This window comes from Eumetopias jubatus, unplaced genomic scaffold, assembly GCF_037043125.1.
Source record: "Eumetopias jubatus isolate StellerSeaLion01/CBP00866 unplaced genomic scaffold, mEumJub1_p1.0 scaffold_15, whole genome shotgun sequence".
In the NCBI taxonomy this organism is placed as follows: domain Eukaryota; kingdom Metazoa; phylum Chordata; class Mammalia; order Carnivora; family Otariidae; genus Eumetopias; species Eumetopias jubatus.
The window spans coordinates 22706398-22724940 of NW_028274821.1; the positions used below are offsets into that span (position 1 = coordinate 22706398).

The window sequence follows — 18543 nt, forward strand, 5'->3', positions numbered from 1 at the left end:
ACTCTATGGTCAACTGATCTTCGACAAAGCAGGAAAGAATGTCCAATGGAAAAAAGACAGTCTCTTCAACAAATGGTGTTGGGAAAATTGGACAGCCACATGCAGAAGAATGAAACTGGACCATTTCCTTACACCACACCAAAAATAGACTCCAAATGGTTGAAAGACCTAAACGTGAGACAGGAGTCCATCAAAATCCTAAAGGAGAACACAGGCAGCAACCTCTTCGACCTCAGCCACAGCAATTTCTTCCTAGAAACATCGCCAAAGGCACGGGAAGCCAGGGCAAAAATGAACTCTTGGGATTTCATCAAGATAAAAAGCTTTTGCACAGCAAAAGACACAGTCCACAAAACCAAAAGATAAATATTTGCAAATGACATATCAGATAAAGGGCTAGTATCCAAAATCTATAAAGAACTTATCAAACTCAACACCCAAAGAACAAATAATCTCATCAAGAAATGGGCAGAAGACATGAACAGACATTTTTCCAAAGAAGACACCCAAATGGCCAACAGACACATGAAAAAGTGCTCAACATCGCTCGTCATCAGGGAAATCCAAATCAAAACCTCAGTGAGATACCACCTCTCACCAGTCAGAATGGCTAAAATTAACAAGTCAGGAAACAAGGGATGTTGGTGGGGATGTGGAGAAAGGGGAACCCTCCTACACTGTTAGTGGGAATGCAAGCTCGTGCAGCCACTCTGGAAAACAGTATGGAGGTTCCTCAAACAGTTGAAAATAGAGCTACCATACAATCCAGCAATTGCACTACTGGGTATTTACCACAAAGACAGAAATGTAGGGACCCGAAGGGGTACGTGCACCCCAATGTTTATAGCAGCAATGTCCACAATAGCCAAACTATGGAAAGAGCCAAGATGTCCATCGACAGATGAATGGATAAAGAAGATGTGGTATATATACACAATGGAATATTATACAGCCATCAAAAGGAATGAGATCTTGCCATTTGCAATGACGTGGATGGAACTGGAGGGTGTTATGCTGAGTGAAATAAGTCAATCAGAGAAAGACATGTATCATATGACCTCACTGATATGAGGGATTCTTAAGCTCAGGAAACAAACTGAGGGTTGCTGGAGTGGTGGGGGGGTGGGAGGGATGGGGTGGCTGGGTGATAGACATTGGGGAGGGTATGTGCTATGGCAAGGGCTGTGAATTGTGCAAGACTGTTGAATCACAGATCTGTACCTCTGACACAAATAATGCAATATATGTTACGAAAAAAAAAAAAGAAGAAGAAGATAGGAGGAGGGGAAGAATGAAGGGGGGAAATCGGAGGGGGAGACCAACCATGAGAGACGATGGACTCTGAAAAATGAACTGAGGGTTCTAGAGGGGAGGGGGTAGGGGGATGGGTTAGCCTGGTGATGGGTATTAAGGAGGGCACGTTCTGCATGGAGCACTGGGTGTTATGCACAAACAATGAATCATGAACACTACATCCAAAACTAATGATGTAATGTATGGTGATTAGCATAACAATAAAAATTAAAAAAAAAATACCCACTGAGTGCCCGGGGGAATCCCAGGCTGGATGCAGAGGGGCAGATCCAAAAAACTAAACAACATAGCAGTTCAAGGTTATTCAATCAGAAGAGATCTACAAGGTAAGAAAACATTTACAACACTGTCCCACCCCCTAATCCTGCTCTTCCCTGGGCCTAGATGTCACTGTACGTTCTTAACATCTCTCTACCAGTTCTTAGTATAGAAAAAGTCTCGTTTTGTCATGAATCAAATTACCATGAAATAGATATTATAATGCATGTAAAGTAGAGCTGTGGCAATCTGCTTTCCAAAAAGCAGGTGATGGAGTAAGGATTCCATTTTTCCTCATGCTGCTGGTTTATTTGAAGAAAGGCTCTAATTCAAATTACACCAAGGTGACCAGGTAGTTGAATGGACCACTCAGAATAATGTAATATGCAACATGCAGCAGACACATAAATGAAAGCTGAAAGCAACCACACAAAGGCAGAGAGTATCAGAAAAATAAACTGAAGGCCTATGACACATACCCCTATTTGGAAAAATCAAAATTGTAAAAGGCCCTACAGAAGAGCAGAGTACATGCTGGGAAGTAAGACAGACCGCCCCCCCCCCATATTTGGATTTTGCTTTGTATGTAAATTAAGGACTTTAGAAATTCTTCAAAATCTCATTTCTAATTACTAACATATGGAAAGCAAGTGATTTTAAGTGACCCTGGAAGAATAACCAATGGGGTTTTTCAAATTCTGAATGTTCTTTTGTCCCTTTAATCTATCTTTCATGCTTTCCCACAAAGCCACTCTTAGTTTTGTAATCTTGGACTTCTCCGTGTCAAGCACGCCCCAAACTTTATTGGGAGTTGGGGAGGGGTGGGCAGGGAGGTTCCAATCTCCAACGCTGGGATCCAACAGACGCCACAACTATCCTTCATACAACTCTAGTTTCCACCAAAATAAGGAAAAGGTAGCACTGAGCCAGGTAGAGAGATGACATGTTTCAAATTTCAGAGATCTCAAGAGTTCGTGACAGCTTACTACTGCCCACAGCACAGTCCTGTTGAAAACCTCCAGCAGCTACCCTCTGACCAAAGGCAGAGCAGAGCAGTTTTCTGAAGAGGGGTCAAGCAAGGAGGGCCAACCACCCCCGCTTCTTGCCTCCCTCCTGGCCCCCGTCTACAACAGCTTCTCTCCAGAAATAACTAAATGCATGAGATCACCCATAGTGAGAAGACAGAGGCATGACACCTACAAGGTGCCTATTTATAGAAAGTGCTAACACTCCTCAGGAAAAGACACTAGAAATCTCCTTGGAAACGTCCAAGCCTGTGTTCCCTTTGGAATTCTAGTCTGCTAATAGCCATGACTAAGTAACTGCCTTTAAAACAAAACTGAGAAGTCAGAGGTACTTACGGTTTCCCCCCAGGGATTCCTGCCAGGTTTGGAGGGATGGTAGGTACTCGCATGTGAGGGGGAGGATCAAACCCAACCTGGAAACAAAAATGACATTGAAGACTCAATTTATGCAGAGTAGGCACTTTGTGAACATCTATAAAGACTTTTCACTAGAAATTGCTACATCTCCAACGCAACATAAATAGAAACAGTAACATGTGCAAACATTAAAAAAAAAAAATTACAATGCAAGAAGTAATATAACCACCTGTAAATGGACATGCCACACTTCTTTCTGGGGAGGTTGGCTGGAGTGTGGTCTATTTGTACATCGAGAACCAGCTTCCCATAGTAAATGGACTTTCTGTGGACTTAGGATGTCCTGCCTTGCCCAAACCAGTACAGGCATGTTGTCTGAGTCAGGATTTCTCGACTTTGGCACTATCAATGTTTTGAGCCAGACAGTTGTTTGGGGCTGTCTTGGGATATTTAGCACCATCCCTGGCTTCTACACTCTACGTACCAATAGCATTCCCCACTTCTGATAATCAAAAGTGTCTCCACATATTACCACATGTCCCTAGGGGGGCAAAATCACCCCCAGTTTCATACCACTGGCCTAAGTTACTGCTTAAACATTCATGCCCTAACAAAGGTTATCTAGTCCTTTAGCTGCCCACTTTGCTTTAAACTGTCTTGCCCTCCAATGCACAGCCTTTCTTACTAGTGCAACATGAGGGGAAAAAAACCCACAAACTTCACTATCAGACCAAACTACTGGAGGTCATGCCATCTGAAGAGGGGAGAGGAGAAAACTGAACATGACGTATTTTAGATAGCCAAGAAAAATATATACGGACTTCTATTTGCTACAGGTTATCATCTGGTTCCTTTCCCGGATTGCAACTGAGGATTACAGTCGATTTAGCCCTTTGCATACAGTTTTGTATCTTTCCAGTCAAAAATTAGACTATTTACATAGTCATAAAAGGCTGGGCAAGAAGATGGGCAAGCTGCCCCAGGGTTCAGTCACCTCTGTTTTCTCGTTGTTGCCCTCAGATCACTGCTTACACCTGAGTCACACTGTTGGGTTTAAAGGATAATATAGGCATGGAAAGAAAACATTACAGCTTCTCAAATAGTTTTTCCTAAGAATTAAAGAGGGGAAAATAAAAACCCTCAAGAAAATGAATGAAAAGGCTTCTGTGAGCTACTTGAGTCATTCCACTGCCTTCCAAAAAGAAAAAAAAAAAAAAATCTACTTGGGGGGAGAAAACCAGATGTCCCCTGAACCGCCAAAGTAGCTCCTAAACACTGCCTTGTTTCATCCACAAAAACAGTAAACCCAGAAGCGCTGCGCCCTAACTTAATGCAGCGGCATGCTGATGGCAGTGGGCGGGCTCGGGGACACTGGGGCTCTGTTCGCAGGCATGGGCGGGGGTCCCGGCCCTGGCCCGCCCGTAGCACCTACCATCGGGGAGCGCCCGTAGGCCACCACGGCAGCGGCGGCGGCGGCCGCGCTCATCTGCGGGGACATGTTGTGCAGGCTGGCGTAGGCGGCACCGGGGCTGGTCAGCTCGCCATTCATGCCGGCGTGGGGCACCATCCCAAACGGGGCGGGGTACGGGCCGGGCACCGCCAGCGGCGTCCTCAGGCCGGCCGCTGAAAGGAAGCACAAGCCATGTGATGTGACTCAGCCTGACCGTCAGTTCCAGAGTCACTTCTAGCACCATTCATGAGGGGCGAGGACAAGGAGGAAGGCTTGGGTGAGGTGTGTGTGTGGGGGGGGGGCGGGGGTTGGTTTCATCACCACCAACTCAGCCGAATTCATCTCCAGGGAAGAACAGACCCCAGGAGAAGAACTGCCCACGTACTTCATCCTTGGCTTGGCAGCACTGGGAAGCCGGGCAATTAAAATTAAACAGCAGTACTGTACCCAAATCACAGAAGGCAAACCAAGGCACAGGGCACTCACTACCTATTTACCTGACTTCATCTCAAAAGAAGGTTTTGATAAAATCCAAGATTTCTCCTTTCCATTCCCTGCTACCAATTCCAGATGAAAACCTCACCCTGGGTTTATTACCTAAACCAAAGCCCGGGTTTTGGAGGAATATTCTGGGGCTTATTTTCCTCTGGGCCTCAGGTGTTAAGGAAGAGAAAGTTAGAAGTTACCAAGTGATTCACAGGCTGGAGTCTCAGTGAAACCCTCCCAGTTTCTACTGACAGAGAAACCACAGATTCCTGAGGGATGGACCAGGAGAAAACCGGCCAACTCAAGTAAGCAAGAAGCACACTTGGGCTGGCCGTTTCGGTCAGTATTAGGGAACTCAGACATGCAGTGACAGTTTGGTAAGGGGCTTACGTGCGGAATAATTATCGGAAACTTTACTGAAGTCCCTAGGATTTGGATTATTGGAGGGGGGTAGAGAAAGCCAAATGTAAACAGTCGGAGACGAACAGGGTGCAGCTGCTGAACCTAAGGACAAACATCTGTTTCTTATCATGGCTTTTCAGGGATAGGAAAGAGGCAGGCAGTTGAGTGTGTTTCATATTCACGGGGAAATGGCGTCAGGAGTGCACAGACGACGAGTCAAGCCCAGAAAGGGAAAAACAAAACAAAGCACAAGAGGCGAGGCTCTACCCGCTTGGTTAACGAGGGGGTCCATGGCTGGAGGCTTGCCGAGGCCTGGACGGAGTCCTGGAGCGGCACTGGTGCCCGGCGTTGGCATGTCGCTCCGAGGCGTCGGTGTGCTGGATTTCAGAACAGGCGTGCTGGCTTTTTCATGCTGGTATCATTAAACAAATTAAATGAGTATTATTTTTAATCCAAGCCATATTACACAATTTATCACAACAGCAGCTGGGACACTGGGCACCTTCTAGCTACTCCCTCAGCCAATTTTCATAAATCCACACAATGTTGACAGCATTAACTTGTGAGCGAGAAATGTTGACCTTTCCTCTTCCTGCCAGAATTAAAACTCTAGCTAGAGACACAGAACATGATCACACTTCTTCCTCCGCAGATTTTATTTTAAAAAGTATTTTTCCATCAGGCGTGTGGACTTTGGATCCAGGCCAAGTCAAAATGATGACCACCCAGCGAAAAATTCCCAGTCACTCAGAAACAAATGGCTGGGTCACCAAGAATGTCAGGGGGAGGATCCTTTTTCTAATCTTGCCTTTTAGTGGCAGTGGGATTGAGACTAATGGTGAGGGGCAGCAGGGCCGTGGATCTGTTGAGAAACAAACCAGCATCTCAAAGGCTAAAGCCCTAGAAGGATTCCTATCCATTTGAGAGATGTGTGTGGAGTTAAGCACTGCCACCACTAACGGGTGTGGACTCACTAGCACAGAGGCCTTCAGGAGTGTGACAGTAACAGGGTCCCAGGGCATCATCCTCTGCATCTCAACCCTTCATTCCTTTAAATTCCAGTCTGAGGAGTGCCATGGAGCAGCAAACAGCATGCATGGGGCTAGGGAGAGACCACAGCTCCCTCAGGCCTTGGATCTGATGGGCAATGTAAACTTGGCAAGCTCCTCAGGCTTTCCCCCCCATTGGTGAAATGGGATAATGCCTAGGGAGGCTGTATATGAATCAAATGCAGGACTGTTATGGCTCGGTTTTTGTGAGTTAAGAGATGACATGCTATTCACTATTTGTTGAATGGCTGAAAGCAGGCTCGGAGGCTCCACCCTCCCTGCACCTGCTCCAAGCTTCTCTGGAGGCTGCTTGAGTACATCCCCATTCTGACTCCAAACCCAATCCCAACATGCCCCAACACAGTGGGTCAGTCTAAAATAAGGTAAACTCAGGACTTCAAATTCCTATGAGGTTGCACACCCCCCAAATAAGAAAGCAATAGACATGGAAGCTTGCCGTCTCTCTCGAATCACGGCCCAAGACACACTACCGAGAGGGAGAAAGGAAACATCATATGGGACAAAGAGCAGGAGGAGTTGTCTCACTTTAAACTTAAAAATATACCTCTCACTCTGTAAAAGCCCACATTTTCAAATACCATCGGGTTCTCTGAACCGCAAAGAAAAATACACAGCCGCATAGGCAAAGTGACGGCTCAGGAGACCTACCAAGCTCATTTCTTTGGATTTCAAAGAAGTGGAGCTTCCCGAAGAGGCCGTGGATGCTGGGCTGCTGGAGGCATCTTTCTTCAGCAGGCGGTTTTTGTCGATCCCATTTTCCCTGGGTGAATGGGCGGGGCTTGCTCGTGGAGAAGAAGGGTCCTCGACAAGTATAAGCAAAGCTTGTGTGATTTCACTCATAACGGATGGACCTTGCCCTTTACGGACTCTATTTCCACACTAATTCTCTAAATTAAAGGAGGACACTCTAAGTCCTTCAGATCTGGAGGACTTGGGAGTGTGCCCCCTGACTAGCAATGTTGTTATAATTAACAGGATGGTGTTTGCAAACACACCGTGAAGACAGCACAGAGGAAAGCACATCCAGGAACAATCCTAAGTGTCCTCATGCTCAAATACTTTGCGTAGAGGGCACAGGAAGGAAAGGAGCACCAGGTACCCAACTTAGGAATCCAAAATGACTGGGAAAACAGATTTTTTTGTTTAAAGGAAACAAACGTTCTTGTCAGACCACTATTGCTCCATCTGTGAACAACCACTAAGTTTTTAATGTGCAAAGTTGTGAGAAACCAAAATACCATGGCTCTACTTTCTGTTTCTCATAAGTCACTCTGAAAATAAAGTTTGAGAAAATGTGTGGTTACCTCATTAGACACATCCACAACTAAGTTGTCATCGCTTTTGTCACCATCACTATCCTGGAAAAAAAGATGTTCATACCATTTATTAAAGGGTTGGAGGCCCAGTTCAATTCCTATAGTTCTGGGTAGCAGACACACTGAAAAACAGCCCAGGACATGCCTACAGGTCCCCTTCCAGATTGCCAGGCCTAATCATTAATATTGCCTTCCCCCCTTATCTGACACGGGGCTACCCAAAGGCACAGGCAGGAACTGTTGCAGTAGAATACCTGCTATAGATCATTCAGGTGAGAGCATGTTGCAAACATTGGATGCACAGTAAGAGCTCAATGTATGTTTGCAACAGGTGCATCTCTCCTATAATCTGAAATCCACCCATGGCCTTCTATCAGGGCTCTTTCCCCACTGGATGTCAAATTAAGAACATGACTTCATATCATTGCTTTGTGTGTATCATCTTGAAGATAGCCAACAAATCTAGTGTTCACAATTTGCAATTATAAAGAGAAACTTCAACCATGTTCCCATGGGGTTACTAATTACTGAAGGAAAAAAAGGAACACTAAAAACCAAAAACAACAAAGCTATCAACTTGACTGGGATAACGTACCAAGATCTAACCTTATGTTAAGAATAAAAATCTTTTACAATCAACACAGAATATTTTAGGAGCGTTGGAAGAACATGGGATGGCAAAATCTGGAAGGCACTGCATCCTGCAGTAGGGCTTGTATTCCCCCTTCATAAAGCTGTACAAGTTGCTAACCCAGGATACTGCAAGGTTGTCCTAAGTTTGAAAAAGCTTTAGAAAAGCTATTCAACTATGTGCTCACTCCTACATCAAGTTTAGGGCAAACTGAAAAAGTCTACTTTCTTAGCCAAAAGGCCTCCTGTCCTTTAGTACAGAGTGATACAATAAGCCTATGAAAGAAGTAGGATCTCACCTAATTCTCAAAAAGGAGTAGGTCACTAATTTATGATCTACACAATCCTTTTACTGAATCACTGTCAATTACAAATACACAAAGGTTTGACAATTTGTACTAATAAGTACAAATGCAAATATTAGCCACGTTGGCTTTCTGTGGGGCCTCCAAGTCCAGCTAGAAAGTTACCCTCAACTTTAAATTCATATCTTTTACATGTTTTTTCTAACTGTACCTAGAGTTTTACACGTGGAAGACCCAATTTACTTTCTTCAATAGTCTGTTATAGATTTAATTTAATCACTGTTAAGGCACCATGCAATTCACTACAACTATATAAAATTATAACCAATGAGGAAGCCTGGGTAACTCAAAATAACAGCCTACTAAAAAAATATTTTCATGTAATAAAAGAATAAAATAAAACAAAAGAAGATTTGCTTTTTCTGTTAGTAAAGACAACAGAAAAGCACAAATGTTTTCAGGTGTTAAGAACACAAAGACAGAGGTGCCTGGGTGGCTCAGTCAGTTAAGGGTCTGTCTTCAGCTTAGGTCATGATCTCAGGGTCCTGGGATTGAGTCCTGCATTGGGCTCCCTGCTCAGTGGGGAATCTGCTTCTTCCTCTCGCTGTTCCCCCTGCTTGTGCTCTCTCCAATCTCTCTTTCTCTCAAATAAATAAATAAAATCTTTAAAGAGAAAAAAAAAAAAACCACAAAGACAGGGGGTGCCCGGCTGGCTCAGTCAAAAGAGCATGCAATTCTTGAACTCGGGGGTGTGAGCTCGACCCCCACAATGGGGGTAGAGATTAAATAAAATAAATATTTAAAAAAAAATGGGATGCCTGGGTGGCTCAGTTGGTTGTGTCTGCCTTTGGCTAAGGTCATGATCCCAGGGTCCGGGGATCCAGTCCCGCATCGGGCTCCTTGCTTAGCAGGGAAGCCTGCTTTTCCCTCTGCCGCTCCCCCTGCTTGTGCTCTCTCTGACAAATAAATAAATAAATAAAATCTTAAAAAAAAAGAACCCAAAGATGGTGGTGGTGAAGAACAATATAAGCCAAAGGTTTTCTTAGAAAAAAGTTTATTAAAAAGGTTCACATAGTATACAAACTAGCAAGAAGAAGCAAACAGCTCATTTATTACGATGGGACTATGAAGTGAGTTTTTGAGTAGTCTGTAATTTCAAACTTAGGTTTGTTTTGGACCCTTCTGCAAATGTGAATCTTCACACTACAATGTAGTCTGGTCATCGGAGAGCTAAGGTCTGATGACTTTGCCCCAGATTCTCCAACATCAACTCAATACATCACCCTCAACTACCTATACATCTGGACATACTTAATATGAGGTTATAAAACAGTAATGCAGAGCTATGGATTCTAGATCACTCACCACTAAATATCTACATGAGCCTCATGCACAACAACTCAAAACTGTATTATCGGCAACTTCCGAATTTCTGCATGTCATAGACGTTTTGAATAGCTTATTAACAGTTGATGCCATATATAAAAGTACCTGCAGGGGAAACCGGCTGTGGACAAAGGTGAGGGGCAAACATTATGTCCTACAAAGCCTCGGACTGGAATGGGGAGAACCTACAACTCCCAAGTTCTTAGAACATTATCACAGTGCAGAGTGTGGACCAATACAAGGACCTCTAGCAAAATACCCTCTCCAAGGGGCGCCTGGGTGGCTTAGTCAGTAAGGAATCCGCCTTCAGCTCAGGTCATGATCCCGGGGTTGCGGGATCAAGGCCCACGTCAGGCTGCCCGCTCGCTCTGCTTGTGCTCTCTCTGCTAACTCTCTCTCTCTCTCTCAAATAAATAAACAAACAAAATCTTTAAAAAAAAAATACCTTCTCTGAGGCCCTCAGCTTGGGGATCCTGGCATAGTGATCAAGAGCATGGATTCTGGAGTTAGACTGCCTCCAGGCTCCACCACTAACTCTGAACTTGGGACAAATCACTTAAAAGTTCTGTGCTTCAGTTTCTTTATCTACAACGGAGGCAATGGTACTAAATTCACAGAGCGGTTTTAAGAGTCAAATGCAACAATCCATGTAAAAGCACGCGGTACGTGGCACGAACAAGCTGTCGCTCAGGAAATACTAGCCACTGTTAGCTATTGGCTTGAACCAGCCAGCAGGAGGCAGAGAGGCCTCATGTGTAACCCCCATCTTGCCCACACGCCGGCCGCTTTTGCCATAAGCAACGGGAAGTGGGCTAATCCCATGTTCTACTCTCATCCTGTTCCCGAGAATGTGTACGTCTTAAAATAGACACACCTGGGGATACACAAGAAAACTCCAAGTCATTCATCAGCTGCAATGCTGATGACCCTCAGACGCCAGCCAGTTGCCATTTAGCTTGGTTTTGCTCTCCTCATGAAATGTGGTTCCAGCTAGATGTGAGTCAAGAGCCCTCCCTTCACAGTCAGGCGTTCTCAATCTGCAGGGTCTGATCTAGATGCCTCCAGGGTTTTTTCCATTTTTACCATGGACTTACCTAGCCAAACCGCTTGCTGTTCAAGAGGATGAACTCTGCCTCAAGACCGAACATGAGCCTGAATAAGTCAACAGAATAGCATCCAAAAAGGTACTCTGTGACAGCAATGTTTTTACCCTGGTTATCTTAGCAGGACAGGCTATCAAATTTGCAGGACCCAGGACAGATGACAATGCAGGCCCTGGTTCAAAAACTGAGAATTTGAAGATGGTGAGGACAGAGCGTCAAACCGAGGGCAAGGTCCCTTTAAGAGCAAGGCCCCATGCAAATGCACAGGCTGCAGGTTCGGCCCCTGCACGCTGCTATCCCCTCTTATGAGGAACTTAGGCAGGAGGCCTAAAATGTAAGCTGACCAAGCAGAGTTTACAGCTCTAGAGGGAAATAGTACCCTTCTAAGAATCTATCCTCTTGATAGTATTATTTTAAAAGATGTGGAATTATCACTATGATCTTAGAGTATGCTTATATGCTCACTTAGAAGGTGAGCAAGTAAGCAAACAAATACTGTTGCAAGTCCTTTATTTACTTACATAGTGGCTGGAGTCCTTATCGTCCACCTTTCTTTTTTTGATGTCATTGGAAAATTCAGGCCCGTTTCTGCGTTTATCTGTGCCCCTTAGACTGTCTGGGATCAAGAGGGAATTACTCTGCAAGACACACACAAGAAAAAGAAAAAAAAAATTAATCAAAGATTCCTTCCCAGGTCTCTTTGTACACATGAAAACCCAATCTGGAAGTGATAGCTATTTTAAGAAAGGTGATACCTACACCACTTTCACGCCATGTAATTCATCTCGTCTGAAGACTTTGATGGCAAACATTTAGAGAGGTGTAAGCACTTAAAAGGGAGACCCTGACTATGCAATGAAGCCATCCAGAGCCTGGTGGATCCTTCAGGCCCTACTCACTCAAAATGCTCTTCCGTTCTCTTTTTACTGTTAGAGAGATGGGAGCTTGCTGTTTACAGGTGGATGTGTTTTTATTCTTTCCCACTGCAATCTCCTGGTCAGGAATATAAACGGCCTAGGAGTGGAACCCTGAGATTATTCTATCAGGCGTATTCTGTGACTGTGACAGTGTATGCCCCTCGAAAAAGACACACAGAGAGCAGGTGGGATTAACAGCATGGCTTCCTAAAAGGCAAATCACATTTTCCACAGCAACAATGAAGGAACTCTTTTGAATTCTTTTAATTTGCTGTTGGAAATAAGATTTGGTGTTCCCCGCCAACAGCACTGAAATTCAAGACCCGAAGCGAGTATTTCAGCCAAGGAAATCTTCAACAGCGAGGCCAGCTTCCCCCACACAAAAGCAGGAACAAGGACTAATCTTTTCTACCAACCACACAGGATACTTTCATTCCCATGTGCTGAGTACGAACTGTTGACCCAAAGAAAACAGGCATTTTTGATATTTGGGGGGTCACATGACATGATCTGACATCCCTTCAATTCCCATCTCCCCTCAGGCTAAAGCATCAGAACATGTTACAATGAGTTCTTTTAAGTACAGGATTAGCATATGCAAGGGGGCAATTTGTTCAGTGATGTGTTACTGCCTTGAACAATACTGAAGGAGCTGTGCAAAAATCCCCTGCACAAAGCCCAGATAACCCCAATTTCTTTGAGGCTGGAGAACTACCAGGGGGGTGTCCAGGGCCAACAGACAATTATGTTACCTTTCTCTGCCACAATTTAAAACAGAAGGGGCTGGGGGAAACCTTTAAGTCAGACCACCTCTAATGCAATGGCATGTACCAGAAGCAAATTTTTAAAAGCGGGGTGGGGGGGGGGGAAGGGGTGACTTCACTCCTAACCAGCCCAAGGTAGTCAGCCAGGTGGCTGGGTCTCTAAGTTCCCTCATGAAAACTGTGGACCCCACCATGGGAACATTCCCAGCTCAACTGCACACAGGAGGAAATCAAAACTGGGGACCAGGGGGCCATCTGAGGCCTCTTTGCCCACTGCAGGGACTGACACTGAGGCGAGCTGAGCTTTGATTCATGGCCGGTCAAGCTACACAAATGCAGGAGGCTTACATAAAAGCAGAGGGAGGGACCCGTGCGATTCAGTACAGAGTAGCTCAGAGTAATGTCTTTAGCACAGTGTATGGGGCTGAAAGGTGAACTGGCCGGATCCCTCCACTAAAGACTAAAGTGGTAAGTGTCTGCTAAAAACTAACCCCTCCGACCCAGACCCCCTGGCTGATAGGACACAGGAGACTTAACCAAACTCCTGAAAGTGCTAACGTGCACTCCAAAAAGCGGAGCCACGGGAGGGGAACAGCAGCGTGCGCTCAGGTGTAAACAGTGTCCCAGTACACCTGCCCGTGTTCTAGATCTCATCCGCTCTCCAAAGTCTCCTCGTCCAGACTCTGACCTGATGTACTGAGGGCAGCACCATACAGCACTCAACTTTACATCTGCCCCAGAGCCCAGAAGAATGTGGCACAGACTTGGTGTCCACCGGCAACTTTAAAGTGTAGTCTCTCTCCACAGGGTCACCTTCGAAGCCTTCCTGCTGTAACCAGTGCTGGGCATCCAAACCGCTCAGCCATTCAAAGATAGCTTTTTAACGATCTTTTTTTTTTTTTTTAATGAAGTCAAGTGGTATTGTAAACATAAAAGTAAACTTCGCTTCTGTTAGCAACAATGCAATTTCTGTTAGAAACAGTAACAGTTCTATAGTTGGACCCGAGAGCCTGTCAAGCTTTGAGGCCTCTGCTTCTACATGTTAGAAGTTACTACTGTAATTCCTGCTTGAACGGCGTAAATGAGGCCTATAATCTGAATAGGTTTTGAAAAGCTCTGGAAGTTCCTTTAAATTTGGACAAGGCTAGTAATTAGCACTGCTACTTATGTGAAAATTGGCTCCATTCAAAATGGCAGACTCAAGACAAGTTGCAAAACACAGTGTCTCATCGTACCTTTGTTGCTGTAAAATGCATTCAAAACAAGGCAGCAAAGATGGTGGGCTGGGAAGGCCTGGGGGAGCCAAAGTCCGGAGCCAGTGGGGAGCTGGTTCACGTGGCAGCCCCGCCCAAAACGGGCCACTTCCTTTCACCCCTGTTCCCAGGAACCTGTTCTTTGTGTAATTGTCCCCAACATCCTCCAGCCCTGACACTGCTTTCGTTGTCGTTCCTGATTTAATCAAATGGCTCCAGCCTAATGAACTTCACTGTCAGCAACAACAGCTGTTTTGGTTAACAACTGCCTAGGTGACCCTAATCTTCATGGTTCCCTTGTGAGCTCCTTAGAAACCCAAAAGTGACTTCACAGGTATTACTGGATGTCTCATGATACCAGAAGTTTTATTCCCCCCCTCCCCCATGCTCTGTGTTTTCCTCACACACCAGCTTATGTTCCTCATGACCCAGGGGTGGAATAACAGTCATATTGATGGTCATTGTGAGCCATTTTGTACACATTTTAAGTATAAAGAGATTCTACCTGGGTATTGAATGAATATCATTTGGATCTTTCAATATTTATCTTGATTCTATTTTGATTTGTTAGATCTGGACTAGGATAAGATAGTATCACATTTAACATTTAATCAACATTTAAGAAGAAGCCATTTGCAAAACAATGAAACTCAGGTTGCTTGACTTTAAGTTTTTTTTTCAAAACTTGTGCACTGGAAAAACAGAAGATAATTAGAATCACACCTTGAAGAAGCCAAAGCAACCTTAAAAGATTTATTGTTCAACTTCTTCATCCCCTCCGCTCCTTTATCTGGAGGCTGACCAGAGAGGGGAGGCAATTTACCTAAAGTCACCAAGCTCTTCCCATTAAATCAAGGCGTCTCCACTCCCAGAGGAGTGATTCTTATACTCAATTTACGTACATAAAATACTTGCCCCCACCTACTTATCACTTAAGAGTCACCCTGGCTCTTCAACCATTAACACTCAACCATTTAACATTCTAATGTGACATAATAATGCCTAGTGCATGCTGCATGCTTTCTCTGACCGCCCCCTGCAAACCACAGTCTCTACCTCTCTCACACACACACAAACACACTTGGTTTTATGCCACCATAGAAAAACCGTCAATATCTTAAAAAAATTACACTCAACATTAAAATCACCTGAAAATTCCTGCCTTTCCACACATTACTCCTGCCATTTATAACCCAAAATGCACACAACAACAGGCCTCAGCAGAGAGCAACAAAGCGGTCCGGAGACACACAGCACTGCTTCACACGACATCACTCATGGCCGCTAGGACCTCTGCAGACTTAGCTGCCACCAGACTTCTCCTCCCAGGGTCCATATTTTGAAAGGCTTTAATCTACCAAACAGCATTCATCAAGTAAAGTTCGTTTTCAAACATTTAATCTGCGAAATAAATATTTAATTGTGAATCAGAGGTTTTTTTTTTTTTTTTGATCAGCATGAGAACTAGAGTTACCACACTGACTGATATACTCTAATGCTAGCCAAGAAACTCAATGTTTTATTCACCTTGCAGCTGGTAAAATTTAAATGTCTGCCAGAATTTTTCAAAAACGATAATTACTGGGCAGATTTCTATTACAAATGTCCTGAGGTCTGGGATTTTTGAGACTGTATATATATAAACTTTCCCTTTCTTTTAAAATTGTTTTAACTAAACAAAATCATCTTATTTACTTTGTGTCTTCCATCAGAGCTCAAAATTGGACATTCATACAGCCCACAGGGGAGATTATGAATCTGAGCAAATCAAGGTCGAAAACACACTATGACTTCAAAACAAACTAAAATTCTAAAACCATGATGAGTTTCTGTACCTTACATGTTGCACACACTTATGGGAATGCAGCCAAGTCAAACAATAAAGGTAGAGGTATATCTGACAGGTCTCTGGAGAAAAAAAGATCCTCCCCTGGAGCATTGAGTACCACAGTAAGAAAGAGGGTCCACAGGACCTGTTAGCCCCACTGGTGTGCCTTTCTCTCTATTTGTAGGTGGAAACTACGCATGAAATGAAGAGATGAGGGGCAAGGACCGAGAAAGCATGCACCCCAAGGGAACTCTCCCTCTTAAAAAATCTGGAGAACGTAAAATTTCAGTGTTCACCTCCACTGACCACAGGCCAACTGTTGGCTACCATTACTGTATGCTTCCTGAGGGTCATTTCTCCCACTCGCAGTGGCGTGATGCTTAAGAACAGTGACAAGACTACAAGAGCTACTCAGAGAAGAAAAGGAAAAGTAGCAGAAGTTCTCATGTTACAACTGGGGTATACTACCTCCAGTCGCCAAATCCAGATCACATTCTAACTGGGTGAACCATGTTTCATAAACACACGTACCAGGACTAGCCTCTGCTATAGTTCTCTGGGTGCAAGTTAACTAGAGAGTTGGCAGAGCGTTTGAACCTAGCGGGTAGAAGTGCACGATTATTCTCTCAAAGCAAAAATAAACATCCAAATGCAATCATTACACCATACCTTCATAGAGGAACTTCCAATGGTAAAGCATCAGAGTCTGCTGCTCTTGAGATTCAGTTGAATCAAAAGAAAACATCACGATTTGGACTCTGTGTCACCTTTACTCTCACCGTTCTGGACAATGGTGTTTCTATTTCATGCTCTGAATACCCAATACTCAAGATCGAGGCAGAGAGACCCAGATGCTTCAATATGGATAAAAACCCGTCCGTACATGCTGGTTCCAATACTTTCGCTTTTCTTTAGCAATTTAACAGTAACGGCTGTTCATGTAAACGGAGATATTCTGGAAGGTAAACTTCGGAAAAAATGAAAGAAAGCAGGTTTAAGGGAATGTTACCCTGTCAGTGTTACCAGAATACTTGTTACGGAACCTTCATGTTTCCTTCATCGATTCTGAGACCTCAAAGCAAGTCTCCTGCCAACCATGTCTAAACCCTGAAGCCACCAGCAGCAAATCTGCAAGGAAAACCTGCTCATGGAGACAGCAAATGCTAGACAGGTTTCCCTAATGTGAAAATAATGCACGTTATTCAAATGGATTTCTTTAGCTGCCATGCTGATGCCCCTTGGGATCCTCCTGAAAAGTGTCTGTGTCAGAGGTACAGACTGGAAACTCATGACACCTCATTTATCCTCAGTTACACTAAGGCAGTAGGAACCTAATTTGCTAGCACACTCCACACTGACAATTAACTTCTCGGTGAACATTAAAACAATTAGGTAGTGACGCACCCCCATCACATCTGTGTGCCTTCTCCATCTACACCTGGTACCAATTAAGCCATCACCCCTGTGCTGTACTTTTTGCTTCAGTCCAACGGGTCATTCACAGATTCTGCCTGACATTTCAACGAACGCATTTTTAACCCCTAAAATTAACAGGATCCCCACCTGTCAACGGGGACAAGGGTAAGAAAGTAAAGATGTGTGGAAATGTGTCCATTTGGCAACTGCGTCACATCTCAGGAGCCCTGGCTGTGAGGCGGGTCTGAAGGGTGCACATCGATTTTTCCTACAGTTTGAATGCAAAATATGGAAAGGACCCCACGTGTTCTCGACCTGGGAACTCTGCAACTGTCAGATGCAGATGAGTGGTTCAGTCAGAACTCCCAGAAGGGAAGCTAGCCACGTAGAAGGCATACAGACCCAGTAAAGAGGTGAGCTGGGAGATGCACTAGAGCAGGAGATAGATACCCCTGGCATCACTTGCAAAGTCCCCAGTTTGCCCTTCCACCACTTCAGGTAAAGAAAAATAAAACACACCACACCCACACGCACCCACACCCACACACACACACACTTTAGAGCTGACAATAAATATAATTATTTCAAAATAACTTTTAAATGCCCTCGTGACTTCATTCCCCTCATCAGGACCTTGGTGACAGCAAAAAATCAAATCTGTATTTCAAACTTTTTTAAAGCAGTTTTTGTAGAGCTACTACTTAGCTGTCACTGTCGCTCTTCGTTCTCTAGTCCCCGAGGACAAACTTTCTAGTACAAGAAACCAGAAAACACTGGGTCAAGACTTGCCGTTGAGTTAACTGGGGTATCTGACGGCACTCACCTCCACCTCTCCTCATCTGAAAGATGAGGGACCCAGAGTTTCCTGCTTACTACGTTTCAGAGGGAATGATAAAAATGATCCAAACGGAAAATAAAATTTTTAAAAACCTGCTCTCAATGGTGGGTGTAAGTTACGTTTTCTAATTACAGAGAACAAACAAATCTGAAGAGAGTTTCGGAGGGAGGTAATGTTTTCTGCTTTCTTAGAGTCAATATGCCCAATGCCCCATCTTCACCATGAGCACAATGAGATAAAACCTGAACATTTCTCCAGTTACATATGGGCCCCGATACCCTCCCTGGTGAGTTACGGTGTCCACAGTAAAGACACACCTCCACCTGGTACAGGACAGACCACTCCCAACCGTCTAGAAACCACAGTCGCTTTCCTTTCCTCCAGGCTTCACCCTTCTCACGGCAGTGATGCAGGGAGCTATTTTT

The 18543-nt window shown here is 44.4% G+C and overlaps 1 protein-coding gene across 3 annotated transcripts in view; it reads right to left on the reverse strand.

Annotated features, from left to right (window-relative positions):
* LOC114201431 (transducin-like enhancer protein 1) overlaps window positions 1-18543 on the reverse strand; it is a 94704-nt gene that overhangs the window by 26481 nt on the left and 49680 nt on the right. For all 3 annotated transcript variants that reach the window (XM_028094103.2, XM_028094102.2, XM_028094101.2), the window contains 6 exons: window positions 11624-11740; window positions 7667-7720; window positions 7011-7163; window positions 5560-5704; window positions 4387-4577; window positions 2934-3010 (listed from right to left, as the gene is read on the reverse strand). In XM_028094103.2, the coding sequence (XP_027949904.1) occupies window positions 2934-3010; window positions 4387-4577; window positions 5560-5704; window positions 7011-7163; window positions 7667-7720; window positions 11624-11740 (737 nt within the window). The remainder of the gene's footprint in view (window positions 1-2933; window positions 3011-4386; window positions 4578-5559; window positions 5705-7010; window positions 7164-7666; window positions 7721-11623; window positions 11741-18543) is intronic.